The sequence below is a fragment of the Antrostomus carolinensis genome, unplaced genomic scaffold, assembly GCF_000700745.2.
Source record: "Antrostomus carolinensis isolate BGI_N321 unplaced genomic scaffold, ASM70074v2 scaffold9095, whole genome shotgun sequence".
NCBI lineage: Eukaryota > Metazoa > Chordata > Aves > Caprimulgiformes > Caprimulgidae > Antrostomus > Antrostomus carolinensis.
The window spans coordinates 39,809-58,771 of NW_010318385.1; the positions used below are offsets into that span (position 1 = coordinate 39,809).

Consider the following 18,963-nt stretch of genomic DNA (forward strand, 5'->3'; position numbering starts at 1 on the left):
TCTGTAGTCTTTATTTTTAGCTCGTGTTTCTGTAAATGTCCATACACTTTCACCTGTAAGACCTCTTCTCAACTAGTTGTTTGTTAACACTGACAGATGGTTCCTTTGTCAACATATCTTTTTTCCTTTTGAAAGGCAGATGAGCTACTTGCCAAAAAATAAATTTCTGTTCATTATTTTTCCTGTAAGTCTAAATAAAAGTTATAATTCTAATGTAATTTCAGTTCATTTGCTCTACTTGTATCAGCTAGCTCAAAATCTTTCTGATTTTTCTCCATATTTTTTATGATATGTGAAAAATAGTGTAAATAATGCTTTGTTAGGGATACCATCTGGGGAAGACAGAATGCTTAAAACTTTGTCAGTTTTTTTCTGTAGTTGGCAGTTAGAAGATACTTATTCACACTCACTATATCCAGGAACTTAGATTTTTGAGGGATTTTATTTTGCAAGGGATATGTAATTAAGAAAGTTTGGTTATTAATAAGAGTTATCATTCCATGTCTACATTCTTGGAGTGGGTCTCACTAAGCCTGGTTTTATTCAAATACACATTTAAGAGGATGGTCCTTGTTGCAGAGGAACAGCTCTCTCCCTGATGAGGAAAATGTTGCTAGACTACAAGAAGAACTGATTGCAGTAAAATTAAGAGAAGCAGAAGCTCTGATGGGTCTCAAAGAACTAAGGCAGCAAGTCAAAGATTTGGAGGAACACTGGCAGGTATGGGCAGCAATGCACTTCTAACAATTTTCAATGAATGATGATAAAGCAAAAGACAAAATTTTGAGATGTAGAGATCAAGTAGAAACTACTGATTGTGGATCAAGCTGCTGAGGTGAGAAAATCCTTAAATGCAGCTGCCACAAGAAACTTCACTTCAAAAACATGTTAGAAATTGGTCCCTAGTTGTTAAAGGTGGCAAAGAGCCTGAGCTACCAGCTGACCATTCTAATAGAAAGGAAGTACCTGATGAGTATTCTCCTGTTTCACTAGATGTTAATAATAAGGGCTAGAAATAGGCAAAAGTCTCAGGATGTACTTGCAATTCACTGACTTACTGTAGCTGGGAATTCCTGTCTTCAGCTTTCTAATTGTCTATTCTTAAAACTAGTAAATTTGCTTGAGTTTCTAGTTTTTAGGACAAACAGGAGCACTGTAGCAATTTGTCCACATATAACTCTGAGACCTTAAATTAAATAAGGGAACAACAGGAAAGATCAGGCATTATCGGGAATGGCATGTTGTTTTTTTAGCGTCATCTAGCTCGTACCACTGGAAGATGGAAAGATCCTCCCAGAAAAAACACAGTGAATGAGCTCCAGGATGAGCTGATGACAGTCCGATTGAGAGAAGCAGAAACTCAGGCTGAACTAAAAGAGATCAAACAAAGAATGATGGAGATGGAAACACAGGTATGATTTTGAATGCTAGTATGTGTGAATCGAGTTGAATGTTGACATCAAATGGTAGATACATGATGATGACCTTTTACCATCTACAGGCATGAGTTTAGTTCCAAAATGCACTTTTTAAAATGCTGTTAGACTAGGAGGAAGAATCTGGTGCATACAGTCCAGCGTACTTTAATGCCTCTTCTTCAGTCTTTTCCAGTACTAAGTTTTTTGAATTTTTCATTTGGACTAATTGTTAGACTCCGTGAATGTGTCTGATTCTTAATTAATTAAATTGTAACTGGTATAACAACAAAAGTACATTTAAGATGTTTTAAATTTCACAAACCTAATTGATGATTCTGATAATGGTAATTCTAATTCTTTAGGTAAGTGTTTTCTTTCTTCTGGTGAAACTGCCTATGCTAGATTATACATTGAGGTAATGAATCTGGTTATTAAACTGTGGACTCTTAGCAAAACAGCTGCATGTTGTCAGGTTTTTTTAGCAGAAACTTTACCTTTCATGTGCCAGAAAGAAAAAGAGTGATTCACCATTGCCGAGACTTGAGCAGAAAAGACAAAAATAACGTGTATGCCAAGGTCCTTTTTGTGTAACTAGGGAATAAGTTGTTATTAAGCAAATCTGAAAGTGCACTGAAGTTGGTGAGTTCATATTATGTTAATGAACTCTCAACTGAATCAATAAGCACAATGTGCTGTTTGTAACAGGCTTTTGAAAAATATTGCTTTGAAATACCTGTTAAATGTAACTGTTACTTGAAGGAGACTTGTGCATCCAAAAGGCTAAACAAACAAAAACTTTACTTGACAAGCTTCAGCAATCCTGGAAACCAGGAAGAGCATGTAAGGATGTACTATTGAAGAGAGATAAGCTAACTGCAGGGCACATGGTGGCTTATTTCTGACAGAGGCACCGCTTTTTCTATACCAACTGAATAAAAGTTTCCTCTTGCCTTTTAAAATTTTAATTGAAGTGTTAATACTGTTTCACTACAGTGAACTTTGCCATTTGTGTATTTATTTTAGTCAGTAGGGGGCATAGGTATCCTGCTGTCGAGGTCACCTTTAGGTACTTCTCACTTCAGAGTTATGCATGGAGCCTTTGTATGTGCTTATGCTGTTTAGCCATCATTTGACAGCAGTGTAGTGTTATGTACTGGTTTATGCACAGCTTCATATAAAAATGGTGTGACTTGTACTAATGCACTGATCTTAATTAAGGTGTCGTGTTACTTTCAGGAATGTACTGAACAAAAATGTGCACCTATTATTTCTGACATACCTGGTGTTTCTTGGATGCGTCAGCTTGTTGTTCTAGTTGAGATACAAGTTCACAAAATCTTTGTGTTATATAAGTAAGGGTAAAACACATACAGGAGCTTTGCAATAATGTTCTTACAATGAATCATCTGTCATTTAAGAACAATTTGAATATCCTGGTCATAAACCAAATATCATGCAAACTTTTCTGATTACACTTAAAAAATTCTAAATGCTTTTTCGTCGAAAGTTTTTTATAGTAAATGATCTATAAGTCTTTCTTGTCAGACTTCGGTGAGTTAAATTGCTATCAAAGATCTTTCCTTAACATGCTTTTTCTTTCCTTTTTTGTCATAAATTTCAGAATCAGATCAATAGTAACCATTTACGAAGGGCGGAACAAGAGATTACCAACCTACAGGGGAAGGTACAGTATCTTTCTGCACAGAACAAAGGACTTCTTGCTCAGTTGAATGAAGCAAAACGTAGACAAGCAGAGATTGAATGCAAGGTAAACAATATTGTAGACTATAGGTAAACAAATAGACTATTTGTGTGATAATGTATATGTACTTCTTAGTCTTGTCTGCTGTTGTTGTATAGAATTGTGTCTTAATTGAGAAGGAGAAATCACAAAACCAAAACTTTCTTTACTGATTTGACAGTATCATCTTGAATTCACCATCTCACAAAAATCATTTGAGGTTTTGACAGAGCTGCTTCTTTGTGGTCCCACAAAGATAAAGTTTTACTTTAAAGCGTGGTTCTACTCAGAAAAGTGTGTATATATAATATATAAAAAGACACTCTAGCACAACAGGTTCTGATCACTGTGCACTCTGATTGTCTTTAGTGACAGAAAAGTTTCATTACTTCAACACTGACTATTACTGCAAAGTTAGTTTAGGTTCAAAAAAGGGAGTAAAAGTAGCATTTGAATGGAGAGCCCTACAGAAGGGAGTGTTACGGCAGTCATTGCCTAATAGCAACCAGACTTTAAAGGGACGTCTCAAAAACACTGGGCAAAAGTTGTCATTTTTATTACTGTCAATGCACAAAAGAGAGCCCAATCTGATGTTTGAATCTCAGATTGAATTAGTTGGTTTTATAGCTAAATCCATAACTATTTACTAATAACTTAGGTCTTTAACTTGTGCACACATAATATGGACAAGAAATAAAGGATAAGTCTTAAAGTTTTTTTTTTTTTTCTCTTAACTTGGGTGAAAATTTTCCTGAAGTTGCTACTGACATTTACTTCAAAAAGGGCAGTCTTAGTTGATAAATGACTATAGTTAAGATGTTATTTGCTAGAGACACGAAAGCAACATTTTTCTTAAATCTTGTTTCCAAAAGATGTATGAATAGTCTTTTATGAAATCAGCTAGTGCTGAACAGTCAGTAATTTCTAGCTAGGATACTTGTTAGTACATTGAAAATAGTACCATAATATGAGAGGAATAATCAGAATACTATTTATTAAACTGTGGCTGTGAATTGACAACTTGGAAAAAACTTTTCAATTTCAGACTCTAACTGTATGATTGTATACAGCTAAGTGAAAAATGAGAGTATATAAAAAGACATTGTCCTTTGACAGTTGATTTGTAAGGACTGTCATTTCTGTTTCCTGTCCCTTGTTCTCCACTTTAAAACTACTGGAAGCATGATTTTTAGCTTAATCTAAGATTCAGATTAAATTTAAAATGAGATTTTAAATTTAAAGTGGGGAAAAAAAAAAGCTGAAGTTTAAAGTAGAAAGAGAAACATTGCTGTGCTTGTCAAGCCAAAACTTTTTTATACTAATTAGGTGTACAAGAAACCAGCATGTCATATGACTGCTGTGTAAGACATGTTACAAGTGTGAAGGGCTTCCAGTAGTAGCAGCAGACTTGTCATACATACAGTCTTTCTAGAAGTAGGTTCAGTATCTGTAACTTTACTACGTAGTTTTGCTGCCAACTTAGGTTTGGCTTGAAATGCAGATAATAGCAGGTAGGTTGAATTGGAAAGACACTACTGCTGTGTAATTACCTGAAATAAAGCTATTTAATATATTACTAATATAAGAACTTTGTATTCAAAACTGATGAAAGTTTCAGTGATCTTTCAGGTAATGTCATGGAGCAATACAGACAAATGTTAAGTTTTTGTAGCAGTAAATATTTTTTAAAGTTCCACCTTGCATCTCCTTAAATCTGGCAAGTTTGTTATTCCAATTCCATTAGAAACTAATGTTTGATTTTATTTTATTTTTCCATCCTGTTGTTTCACATAATCTGAAATCATGCTCTAGTTTTATTTTTGTCACTATATCTTGGCTAGTTAGCAATATTTCTACTTGAAAAAGTATATAAAAAAAAGATATATTTGGATTTTTCAACTCCCCAGTTGTTTTTTATATGCAGAAAGAACTGGTACATTTCTTTTCTGGAGCTTGTATTTTTCTTTAAAGAATAGCTTCAAATATATAAGCAGAAATTATTATTTTTTGGTAGCAACTTGCATCTCATACCACCTATACAGCAACTGTTTTCTGTCACTGGTGTGTACAGTTATGTTTTTCCCTCTTTATCTGACAACTGCTTCTACAGCAAGGACTTAATTTCAGATTTTTTTCTTGAAGCACAGTACTGATCTTTCTAATCAGTTTTGCTTAAGAATTCACAACATAAGATTTGTGCCCCCGCCCCAGTCTTGTCTTTCCTACCATATCAACTTTTGTGGCAATTACTGAGAACATGCTCTGTTTCAGAGATAAAGCATCAGTGCCATCTAGAGCAACACTATTGACTCATCTCAGATACCAAAGTAAAACCAAGACAGTCTGTCCTTCAGCTTTCAGTTAAATACATGCAATCCTGTGGACTTGTGGGTTTGTCTTCATTCAAGCAATCGTGCAGCAGAATTTAGCAATAATGGCTAAACTTTGGCTAGCACATGATAGATATAGATTCCTCCAAAATGGACTCTACTGATTACAAATGCTGTTAATTGGATCCTGTAGATGATGAACCTTCATTACCTTTTTTTTTTTTTTTAATAAGCAAACAGCATGTTTTGAAGTAGCTACTATAGATAAGCTTCGGCATGTTCAATTCAGTCTCAACCAAACTATCTAATGAAGGGTGGTTAACTACTGTCAGTTTGAAGTACACATTAAAATAACTGAGATACCGGAATTTATTTACAGTAACTGCAGTTCGCAGAGTTACACCAGTCTGCTATAAAAGTAGGTGTACCTGAGCCTAGTCTGTCTCTTCATCAGAACTATTTGCACTCCAGCTGAAAGTATTGCTCACTCAATATCTAGGGCTGTTCTATCTCTGTAGTTGTACCAAGCTGCTGACAATATAATATGGCTTTGTGCTGTGAAGTCTTGAGGACTTGTCTTATCAAACTTTTCCTTCTCTCTTGTTCAGACTCAAATTGTCAATTCATAGACAAACTTACAGGTTAAACTTACTCTGGGAGTCTCATTGTAGGTTATGGGCATTAGAATTTTATTCTAAACTGTCTGGCAAATCTTTGTTGCATACTGTGACTAAGATAGCTGGAGATTAAGAATATACATGCTTTAGTGTTTGGGTTTTTTTAATTTATGTTTTCAGACAGAATGATGAAATAAGTAACTCTTGCGTAGCTTTGTTTTCTTTACGTATGAAGTAAAAAGCTGAAGCATGAGCTGGTTTTTTTGTTACATTGATACTTTTTCTTAATTCACAATATAATATTTCTGGAACACAAGACAGCTGTTTTCTGGACCTGGAAATTGATAACAGCATGTTTTCAAAACTATGCAGATTTTTTTTTTTTAGATTATTATAGTTTATAATTGATATTAGGTGATTATGCAATTCTATGGGTTAAAATTAAATTTGAGTTCTTTAGAATATGCCTTATCAATAGGTATGATATTTCACACAGAAGTATATTAAGTTTTCTTTAATTACATGATTTTGGGTAAAAGCAGTGCACAATCTTTAATCAACTGAAACTGATATTATTTGTTAGCTTCAATCTCTTACTTCTTTCAGAGTAAGGAAGAAGTGATGGCAGTTCGGCTCCGTGAGGCAGACCGCATTGCAGCTGTGGCTGAACTCCAACAGCATATTGCTGAATTAGAAATCCAGGTAACAAGTGATGGCACTAAATGTGTAACTTAATATTGATTGCTTTTTGTATTTTGTGGTTTTTTTCCTTCCTCCACTTTCCTTATTAACCTAGTGTGAATACAAGGCACTTCTTTGCAAAGTGGGATAATGCTATATTACTGAATGTGCCTCCTTTATAATCTAAGACCTTCAATCTCTCTTATGAACATAGCTGTGAGCTGTTAGTAATTGCTTCTGTACAAACACCATGCTACAGGCAATGCTCTTTTAAACTCTGACTTCTGTATTTGGTTTTGTCTTGTAATTGGTAGTTTTTACCAATCAATAGATGAGATTGAAAACATCCTCTGTCCAAAAAATGCACGCGTTTTGATTCCGGCAACCATCCTTTTCTGTGTTTACTCTTCTGCTATGACCAGTATTAGAGGATTTGTTGTAATTACTCCCTTTATGTAAATCTTGAAGTCAGAAGTGTTACTGCTACCATGTCACTGTAGGATCTGAAGATGCAGCCTTTGGCCTCTGTGTTGTTTCTTATGCTCTCAGTTCCTTTTGGAGCTTTCACTGTCCCATGAACTCACTGCTTGCTGGATGAGAGAACCAGAAATGACTGTTCTTTATATTTTCTTGGCTTTGAAAAATCATGTCTTGCTGTAGTCTCTTTCCTACCTTCATACTGTTGTGCTGTCTAAATTCTGCACCCACCTACAAAGGTTTTCTTGGTGGTATTCCTAAGTTGCAAGCTAGTTACTGTCTAGTTTACTTTTTTTTTAACCTGGTATTGTTCATGTCTTCATCCCCTCTGAAATCTTTCTTTCAAGGTGATGATTTTATTGTATTGTGTCAAAGCCTTCTTTTCCCTACGATTTCTTAACTACTTGCATCTTTTTCATCTCTTCATATATAGAATGTACAAATAAATTTAATGGAGCTTGCATAAGGAATTTTCACTTTGAATATTTTCTTCTGGTGCAGCAGGCACAAAATTTATTAAAAGATAAAGCAATCATTTTAATCACATAATGCTTAGATAATGCTGTGATCAGTACATTAGAAATACTCAGATAAGTACAGTAAGCACTGCATATGAATCATTTATCATCTAGTAAGATAACAACAGAAGAGCTGAGTTTAAGTCAATCTTTTACTCATGTGTTAGCATTTCACTAAAAAAAAAAAGAAAAGTTTAAAGGTCACTTCAAACAATGTGATTTTGTATAGATGAGGAGCCATTACTCATGTTGCATTGTTTTTACTTTACCACAGACTTTAAAAGCCATCCTGCTTCCATTGTTTGACTGATACAGGTCTCCCAAAATGTACTCTAGTCTTGATCTTATGAAGTGACGACATGGTGAATCCCATAATGATCAGTTGTTTTTTCTGATAGTTGTCACCCAGTTAGAATTGTGTTCATTTTTAAATGTAAATACATCTGACTTGGTTTTCTGTTGTTTAAAGGATCAAATAATCAGTGCTCAATCCTTTTATAGTGCTCTCCTATTCCCTTTCCATATTTCTGCTTGAGCTACAGGTGCCAGAATTGCATACAGATTTTTATAATAATTTGTCATGAAACAGATAAAGAAGATAAGTGCAGGAAGGTAATCTATTTCAATACTCTGGCTAATACATCCAAAGATTACACTGTCCCAGTTTTGTCATGATATTGCAGTGTCTTATGTTTGGTTGTTTATCCACATCATCTCTCCTTCCTTTTCACAATGACTACTTTGCATGATGCAATCTTAGTGATGTTTTTCTGTTTTTCTCATATTCTAGCTGGCCTTGTTTTGTTTCCTACAAATGTGCATTTCAAGTTCCAATCTTTTTGGTGTTCTTAGGTGATCACCTGTTAATGAATTCTTGATCTGTAGTCTCTTAGTGGGATTCTTGATTTTCTGCACAAACAAGAATGGCTGTGCTTTCCTTGTACACAGTCTGGAGTATGAAGTAATTCTGCGGCTGTGGCTCATGTTTCTAATTTAATGAGGTTGCCTTGTTAGGCTTTTGGTCTCAAACTTATACTAGCCTGAAATACAACGTCTTCCGTTGTGAAATACAGGTTTTGAGTGTTAATTGTATAAAGGCATTTAAACCAAAAGTGACTTGGTAGAAATAAGTTCCTCTAATGTCAATTTACTTATTTTTGACACTCTAGATGTTACTTGAAATGCTTTTATTGGGCTGTGACTTTTTTTAAGATTCTGTAAGCAAATACGTATTTTTGACTAGTATGTTTTGCCAGTAAATACAAAACTTGCAATCAGAGCTTCCTTTTTGGGTATTCATGCTCAAAGGCCTCTGAAGCACCTGCACCAAAAAAAGTAATAATGGAGTTGGAAAGCCTTAGCTCCTAAAGCTTGTCAACAACAAAACATGCAACTGATAATAGAGCTTAAACAAAAGCTGCTTTTTAAGGAAATTGAAAATCTAGGTGACTTCTTCCTCATTGGAGAAAGAGCTGCCTTCCATTCTTTTCAGTTCAGCTTGTCACTGAAATTGCTGTGACCTGATGTAGGGAGCAGAGAGCCTTTTAATCTGGACTTGCCTTAATGACTTGAAATGCAACATTTAATACCCTAAAGTATATTTAACCGGTCCTGGAGCCTGGGTGTCAGACTCAAAGTAATTGTTCTTTTAACACGGAGCATCACAAATAGGTCTGCTTGTCAGATTGTTTCAAAGCTGATAAAGATGTAGAGAGGAAGTTAAGTTACCACATAACCTTCCTTTTTTTGAGGGGGATGGTGCTTTTCTAAGAAACTCTAGGGATTCGGTGCCAGATCCACATGGTCCATTAGCAATGCTTAACCTAAATTGTGCAGTTTTCTTTTACATGTTCCTGTAGGTGTAGGTGCAAGACACTGGTGTTAAATTTGTAACACGGAGTATCACTACTCCCACGTAAGAACTGATCTGACGTTACACGCACAAATGCTAGATTTAAATCACAGTTTCTGGGTCGCTCTTAGTTTTGGTTAGTAATAATGACAGGAAGGAGGGGATAGAACTCTATCATTAAATAGTAGATGTCATTCTGCAGTAAGATGTCAGTTTATTATGATGTTAGGAAGTTATTTTTTATATATTCTGAATCTCCTCTTATCTTGGTCAGGCATTCAGTTCCTGATGAATTCAGTTCCCTTTAAACTTTTGTGTAAGCATATTGAAGTGCAAGGAATAGTCCAATACATGATGGATATTCTTAAAGAAAAGAAATGTATGAGTCGTTCCTTAGCAAAAATAACACAAAATTGAAGTGTAACTGAAGTTTAACTTATGTTGTGAATACCTGTGCCCCAGAGGTGACAAAAGAAAAACCCCAAAGTTATGTATAAACAAAGGTTTACTTTGTTAGCCTTTGTTTTCTATCCCCTCCTTATTTTTCTCTCACTTGCCAGCTCAGTTTATAAAACCCTTGGGAAGCAAACATGACTCGCAAGTATTTAGCAGGCTTCTGGGCTTTGAGCAGATCATTTGAGCAAATTATTAACAAATGAAGGATGGATTTTTGGATGGCTACGATGCTATTTTTTGTACTTCCACAGTGGGGAGGAGCTGTTCTCCCTAATAGGATTTATTCTACCTTCTCACAAAGGTTATAGGTTCATATCCTCTAACAAAATGACTTATTTTGGCCAGGCTACATGCACTCTCTGACCCCTTTTGTCCCATCCTTTTGTAACATGTAGAGAGCAGGACTAAGGAATGGATATTGTCTCCTTTTATGTCTATAGTCAATCAGCAAAACATCAGGTTTGCTTCCTCAGGGAATTAGTCTTTCTTGTTTTCAGCTGAACTGGTCTGATAGCTTCAAACTGCAACAAGCAAATGCTTTTAACTTCTTAATATCAGCCTTTAAAACCCTATTGCTTTTAGCTTGTCTATGCTTTCCTAAAGCTGCCAAGAAAGGTCTACCAAGCTTCACTACACTTCTGGCCTAATGGCAAGTGTTTCTTCTGATCACATGTGGGCAGTCCTGTTGTTCCCTTGGTGTTGTGGTGTTGGTGTTTTTGTTGGGTTTTGGTTTGTATTTCCCTGTAATAGTTGAAGGACAAACAGAATAAATGAGAAAAAGAGGCTTTAGAGAAATCCAGGCAAGGTTAAATCAGTTACAAGCTAGAGTCAATCAGCTGGTTAGGTAAGGAGCACTAGGCCAGTGAAAGTGTCGGCAGACTGAGGAAGCAGAGCTGGAGAGGCTGCAGTCTCTGCTCTGCAGCTTAATCCCTCTCCCTCCATTTCTATCCAAGCTGGTGACTTGTAGCATCCTCTTAAAATTATCCATGGCTGGTCTGGATTGGGGACGTACAGAGCACACTTGCAATATAGAAAACTGGCTTTAGGTCTGAGTAATCTTAAAGCAAAAACTGTAAGAATTCATTCTTCTCTTTGTTAGGTTGAGCTGGATAGGGGGGTAACATCACTTCCTCCTGATGTATTTCCTGGCAGATTCAGAGAATTTTGTCACATTTACCCTATCTCTAACCATGTCAAAGCTGCTTTGAGAACAACTGTAAAGGAAATCCATGATTGTGCTAGTTTGCTCCCCCACAGTTTAAACTTTTAGCACTGTTTCGTTAGAATGAAGCCTTTCTATGACCTCTGTTTAGTAATTTTTCCAAGTACTGACTGTTGAGTAAAGAAATTGTTTCCATCTTTTCAAATTACAGGAAACTATTTTTTCACTCTTATCAATAGTGGTGTGTGATGTTAGTGATGTGTTTTTTGAAAGTCTAGAATGAGTCACTGTAAAGTCACTGAAAGGACACTAGTTACCACATTTACCCTTCTGAATAAACTTAATTTACATTTTTAATGCAGTGTCTTTTGCCACAGAGTGAGAATTTAAAAGCCTCCCCTGACAAGAGGCCGAGGCAGATTGCTACCAAGTAAATAGAACTAAGTGGAAAAGATCAAACTAAGGGTGTTGGGCAAATGTACCCTCTAGACATTTTTAGTAAAGATGATACACTGGTGTCTGAGGAACAGCAGCTGTCTGTTGTGCATGGATTTTGGCTGCCTATAAAACCATTGGTTTTGTTTTTCTGTTTTTAAGTTTGCACTTAAAGTGAAAACAACCCTAGATGCTTTCTTATTATTTTATGTGGCTTATTTTCTTGTTGATGTGAATTTCTTTTCCTACTCTGATGCGAGCAAGAGTGTTTTAGAAAACTTTGCTTGTGCTTGTCTTGGGATGAAACACCTGCAGATGAAATTTGATTACATTGACCTTCTGTATCTCATATTTAGACCTTTCTCGGTCAAGCAGCAAAGCACACTTAAAGCCTCAAGTGTATTCCAGGTGGCTTCCAGTGATTTTTTAATTTATTATTTAAACTTTGTTTTATCATGACTAGTATACCTGATTTTTGGGGGGTAGTCTACAGTAATGGTTTTGGGTATTTGAGATCAGCATTCTTTGAAGCAGTCAGTCTCTGCTCTCTTCTGTTGCCAGCTGTGCATCCTGGTCCTATGCTGACTGTGGAAGGTCTCCATGTGCTCAGTAGTTCTCAGTAGGCATCAGGTGTGTTTCTTGAGACTTGCTGCTCCTTCTTTTAAAAGTACAGAAAAGCTATTTTTCTCTCAGAAAGCCAGACAGAGGAGGATTTAAGTATGATACTCCAACCATGAATCTTAACATTTTGGTGGACAGAATTTTTCCTCATTCTAAGAAGCAAATTTTTGAGGAACAGATTTTTCTTCTCAGGAGCTCTGTGTAGCTCTTGGTCTGCATGCAAGTACTGTTGCTCTAGTACTTCAGAGCAGGGTGAGAGGGGTGAGAGCTTCCAAAACTTAAGAGGCCCAAGTGAGTTCTGTTTTAGCAGCTGATTTTTTTGATCTGTAGGGCTTATTTCCTGCTCCACTGCCCATGCTACTCCCCCTCTATACACAGCTTCTGTATGGGCTGCTTACACTGTTAAAAGTACCTTTTCCTCGAGCAGAGCAGGGGTGATACCTTGCCACTAGGGTGCTTGTTTCCTTCACACAGGGTTTTCTAACCCAGTTAGTGCTGGTGGAGCTGGTCTCTTGGAAGAGATAAGACTGGGGAGAGTTATTAATCTTCAAAAGCAGCAAAGATGCTTTGAGATTAAGATGATGGATCTTTAATTACAATGTAACACCATATAGCATTACTTTTCTAAAAACCCTTCTGGGAAGAGGAGGTAGGCACTGCAGTGGTGCCAATATGCAGAAGCAGTACCCCAGGGAAACTGATGTAAAGATTCAGTCACATATGACTGTGAGGGGTTTTTTAAACAAAATTCCTAGATTCCAGAACTGGCTAGCTCTGATTTTGCTATTCTGATCATACTCATACTTTGTTTATGGATATGTTATCTGCCTTTTCACTGCATACTCTATTTAAACTTCAAGTTGCTAGTATTTGCCTAGAGACCAGCTATTCTTCTTTGTGTTGTGACCTCCCCAAATACCACAGACTTTCTGTAACAGTGCTCCCCCTCAAAAAAAAAAAAAAAAAAAAAAAAAAAAAAGCAAACCATCAACCCACATCCTAGGTGTATAATCTTAGATTTAAAAAAAACCCAACCCAAACATGGAGAGAGATTACTAATTGCTTTTGCTATTTCCTTTTAGAAAGGTGTGATGTTCATACCTTAAGGACTTTCAAATTGTAAGTGGAGTTTTAACATTCACTTTTGAACCAGTACAGTTGATCTGAGTGTTTTCTTCAGAAGTACAAAACTACTCAAGCACAGTAGTACAAAACTGTTCAAGCATAGTGTAAAACCAATGCAGAGTGAAATGCCCGGTTCCTACTGAAGTAAATGCTACAATAGGAAACATGCAATAAATTAACTCAATTAATTCAATAAATTAACTACATGAAAATAATTTAATTTTTCTCATGTCAATGGGGCTGTGTAGTAACTTAGGAGGAAGCTGGACCAGTTTGCAGCCAGAGCATATGAAAATGTAATTTCATGGAAACACAAACCCTGAGATCTTAGGTATTTTTAAAAATTGAAAGTTAAAGCCAGATTCAAAATATGGAAGGGCCTTGAGCAGGGCAATTGGCTTGCTTTTTCCTTGGTGGTTTTACAGAAGACAGTTTTAATATCCCTTGCTCTTGAACACCATTGCCATTTGAAAGATGAGATTAATTAGTTTCAGCTGTGAAAGACTTGCCAAATCAATCCATCTTGATAGCATGTGTTTTCCGGCACATCTGCATGGCTCAACTATTGAAGCAAGAAGCTAGTAATAATAATATTAATAATATTAGAATCGACAAGAAAGAAGGTTATCAAGAATGTCCTGAATGTGGGCTCTGACTTCCCTGGCTGCTGGGGTTGTACCATGGAGAGTGTGGGCTTCTGTCCTTTGGACAGCTAGCCCTCTGTTACCCAACTCAAGTTATCATTTTATCTCAGTAGTTGAGCTTCCATGTCCCATAGCTGGTTTTTAGGTTGAGATGGCTGAGGCCAGACAAGATTGAATCCATACAAGACTGATTTCTTCCTGTCTGAGCCTAAAAACCTTTTCCAGTACATACTGTTGGATCCTCAGGAGGAGAAATTAATTCATCTGTTCTGTAGAGGGTTATGATACCTGGAAGCAAAACGAAGGATGGTAGCAGTAGAACAGGAAGAATGGAAAACAGTATCTCTAGAGAAGCAAATGAATTATAGAGGGCTAGTAGTTATTCCTGGAAGATTATCTTCAGTTGCCCTGCAGTACATCAACTAACTGAATAAGTGCAACAGCAGGTAGTGGCGTGAAGATGAAATCTGCAAGAATCCATCAGTGTTGTTGTCAAAGGTCCTTACCTTTTGTTTCAGTTCTGTTCAGTACCTGTTGTATCTTCCCCTTCATGTCATTGCAGCCCACCTAATTCCCCATCCCCTCTATTCCTTGGCCAAGTTTAATTCAGATTCTGAACTAAGAACAAACGGTAACTCTGATAACAATCTCAGTTGCCTCATGACTAGGTTAGTCTCAAGAGTTAGAATTTGTATGATATGGTATTATATTTGAAAATAAAATAAAATGCAAGCTAAAGCTGCTCAAGCTTTCTTAATAAAGCTACTAAATGAAACATGGACATAAAGTCTTTTGTGCAGTTTCTGTGTGTGTCGATAAACGTTTGGAGCATGAGTACGTTTGCTGTCCGTGGGGCTTTCGCCAGTCACAGTGGCATATAGAGTAATGCCAAAGCACAGCTGATGTCACCTAGAACTATGATGTACAAGTGGGACTCTAACCTGCGTGGGGGCAGAATACAGGATTTGTTTTGCAGTGGTGGAGATTTTCACTCTCTCAAGATGCACACACACTAACAATACTCCTTAAAGAGACTCTAGGATGATATTAAGATCACTTGATAAAAACAGTAATAAATAGGTTTTTATGGTAATCAGGAAGTAGTAGATAATGTGTCATATCTAGGGTAGGTTGAGAAGCAAATCTAGAACTACAGAATTTTTGTGAGAAAGTATTCTCTTTGTGACAGACACCAATAGATAGTAGGGAAAATGTTTATATTGCTTTCTGTAATGGTAAAAGGAACTGATGTGTTGAAGTTTTTCCTGCCAACTATTTTTCTTTTTGACTTCTTTCAAGCTGACCTAATGAAAAACAAGTGTTAAAGAATATTACTACCAAATATAAGTTGCTTGCATTAAAATTTGCCTTTGATTAACAAATGCTTGTCAGAAGCTGGAAGTTGCTAGAAAGTAATCTGAACTTAATGCAAGTATAGAGTGTAACTGGAGAGGGAAACACTTTTGCAGATCATAGTATTTTGTGCTTGTATGAAAATAAATACACATATTGATGTGAAAAATCAATCTCTTATCACAGTTTTAAAGAATGTTGGGTAACTTAAAGATCATAATCTGACAGATAAAACTACTTCTTAGAAGTTAAATGTGGTGCATTTGAAATTTGTAAACTTTCAGCTGTCTACTTATTATTTATTCTATAAATTAGATTATTTTGGTAAGAATTAAAAAATGTTTTAATGCTGTAGTATCTGACACTTGCATGTTTTCCAGTAGTTTGTTAGTGCACCTGCATGAGTGTCTTTTAAATAACTAAATTAATGGCATGATCAACTCAGTTTATTAAGGAAAAAAAAGTAGAATATATCTTTACTCAAAGAAGTGAACAGCAGCTATGAAGAAGACTCCAATATCTTGTCCTAAAATTTCTCTTATGTCATTGTTCCAATTTACCTGCTTTAGACAGACTATGTAGCTTACAGAACGTGGGCTTATGTAGTTAGCTAGAAATACCTGATTTCTGTTGCAGCCAGTTAAAAGGATCAGCTTCTGACCTCTAGTGTTTTGAATGTTGCAAGAGGAAGTTACAGCATGACTTTTCTTTGAAAAATATGTTTGTAGAAAATGACATTGCAGGGTTCCTTTTTTATGCTAAATGCATTTTGTGAATTGTCAACTCTACAAAATCTGTAAATTCTGAAAGGAAAACTGAAACTTATTTGCCCTTCACTAATAATGAGGATCTTGCAAGCCAGGCTTATGCCCTACATTTAGCTCCAGCTGATTGGAGCTAGAGTCAGCTCTTCCATGAGCAAATTTACATGTCAAATTATTCTGGGATATCTGTGTTAACTTTACAGTGTTATTTATGGAATAAAAAGTAACAGTAAAAACACTTAAATATAATGATACTGCATAACTCCCAAAATGGTATAAACTAACAGCTTTCAGCTGTTGGTTCAGTGTCAAGCTTAAGCTAGTAAATGTTACTGCTTCTGCTGTTAGTTTATACTGACTTAACTTGGGAATGCCTGTTTCATGTCCTCCTGTGCACCCAGTTTGAATATAAGCTCAGCTATTTATTACACTATCATTTTAAAAAGGCTATGGCACTGTCTTATATTTATGGTAAAACCTTGCTTTACTCTTGCCTTTCCATACTATAGTGTATGTTTCCATAGTAATTTGGAGTCCATAGAACAAGAGGCTTAAATGGGAAAGTCAGGGTTTCAAACACAGGGAAAGGACTCAGAAGAGCATTTCTCCCGTATACTCCTGCTAACACAAGAGATCAGGTCATTCTCATCGTCTGGGACCTTGGTTTCTGACAGCAATGAAGCTTTTTCTATATGCAGGTATAAAAAGCATTATTTTTGGTTTGCAGATTATATTGCTTCTGGTTTGGATTCTCCAATACCAATAGTTATCCTTGTAAAGAGAGATGATGGGTTTGTGGGGTTGTTTTTTTTTAACCTATTTAGGACAGGAACAATTAGTAATGTTAATATTAATTTCTTTGTGAATTTAAGCCATAGGTTGCCTTGGAAACTAGATTCAATATGTAATTATTCACTAAAGGATCTTATGCCTCCATGTTGCAGATTCTGTGAATTAATAGTGAATATGACTTTTTTTTGAGTAATATTGTAATGCATACCTTGCTGCAAGAAAAACAAAGTCTGAAATTGGAGAAATTGCTTTGAGATTGCCAACGCTGACAGTGCTCAAGGTTGTTTTCTTCAGGCAGCAAAAGAGTGTGGAAGGTGGTATAATATCCCTCCCCATAACATCCTGGTACATGTTCTGTCCTGGTGTTGATATTTCAAAGGGGTGTTTTAAAAGAACCTCTCAATCAAAGCTTTTGTCTTGTATTTTGAAGATCAGTTGACACCTTTCATTCTAAAAGGTATTTAAATTCTGTTTGCAAATGACTTTGAACTTGCCTGCTGTTGAAATTAATTGTACTTGAAGCAATCAAACAGTGAAAACTTCAGTAAAATGAGCTACAGGTAGAAAAAAAACATATTCTCATTATATTTGTATTTCTCTAATATATTGGTCGTATGTGACTTACAGTCAAGGTAAAGATTTATTTAACATCAAGGTGCTTCTGCTCTCTAAAGCTGGTAGCTGCTTCAGAAATTACTCAACTGAGGGGAAAAAAAATAGCCAATGCTGCTCTTGACTTATTGGTAGCAAACTGAAGACATGGGCTGTCTTCTCCATTAAGGGTGGTTATTTATCTCAGATCTGCCAAGTTTGGTTCAGTGCCATTAGGATTCCCTTTAGAGGCAAGCTGAAAGTTAGTGTTGCAGCCGTTCAAGTGCAGATGACAGTCTTGAATCTTGGGAGCTGCATTTGGTTGACAAATGAGGGAAATCTTACATTCTTCTTCTTCTCTGGCTTTTTTTACTTGCCAGTTTTTCTCTGGACCTCTCACAGTATGGGTGCTAGGGGACAAAATTCTCTTCTCTTATGCTCTCTAGAACTCCAATATGATAAATACCATAATATTTTATATGTTACAACTTTTTTTTTAGGGGAGAAAAAAGCCTGTCATATGTAGTGTTTCCCAGTGCATGTCCTACAGTGCAAAGAAATAATGTGTTTTGTTTGTTTACTTGTCACTTGGAGGCAAAGAGAAATTCCTTGTTACTAAATGAAAACTTCATGTTAGTGAAAATATGGTACATTAAGGTATGTTCGATATATTGATAGTATTGTGTAGGGACACTTTACTGAATTGCATATGCAACCTCATGTACATCAGATGCAAATTCCACCTCTGAAGCTTTGTTAATTCTTCATGCTCCTCCACAGAATCCTGCCTGTACTATGGGTAATATTGAGAGGGTCAGCTTGGTCTGAGCTACTGACACCCCTAGATACCTGCTGTAACTTCAACCAGGTGAAAGTGCTGGATGGTGTCTCTGAATAGCTTCTGTTCATGACAAAAATATGCAGACAGTTAAAATAAGATTTTTAATATAGTGTATCTGTGAATAATTGGAGTAAGATTCTTTTTTTAACCAAAACAGAAAGAAGAAGGAAAAATTCAAGGGCAGCTTAATAAATCTGATTCTAACCAGTACATTAGAGACCTGAAAGATCAGATAGCTGAGCTGCATCATGAGGTAAGTGATAAAATACTACTATCTCTGATCACTTGCACCTTTTGTCCTATCTTTCATTTGTATCAGGTTCTGCTTATCTAATAGTTATTACAGCTTCAGTACCTGATTTTGCCAACATACGTTATTTTAAATTAATGCAATAAAATTAATTCTTACACATGAATGTTGTCCTTATCTTGGTATGTAAGAGAACAAAAAATTCCTTAGATACATGATTTGACATTAAATTAGATCAGCGTTTATGTTCCATCCTGGTTTTTTTTCCCTAATTTCATGAGTTGATCATATTTCT

At 36.0% G+C, this 18,963-nt stretch overlaps 1 protein-coding gene across 1 annotated transcript in view; it reads left to right on the forward strand.

The window, feature by feature from the left end:
* LOC104525660 (EVI5-like protein) overlaps positions 1–18,963 on the forward strand; it is a 72,268-nt gene that overhangs the window by 31,787 nt on the left and 21,518 nt on the right. The window contains exons 16-20 of the mRNA XM_010168876.2: positions 580–720; positions 1,254–1,412; positions 3,040–3,186; positions 6,713–6,808; positions 18,576–18,671. Of these exons, the coding sequence (XP_010167178.2) occupies positions 580–720; positions 1,254–1,412; positions 3,040–3,186; positions 6,713–6,808; positions 18,576–18,671 (639 nt within the window). The remainder of the gene's footprint in view (positions 1–579; positions 721–1,253; positions 1,413–3,039; positions 3,187–6,712; positions 6,809–18,575; positions 18,672–18,963) is intronic.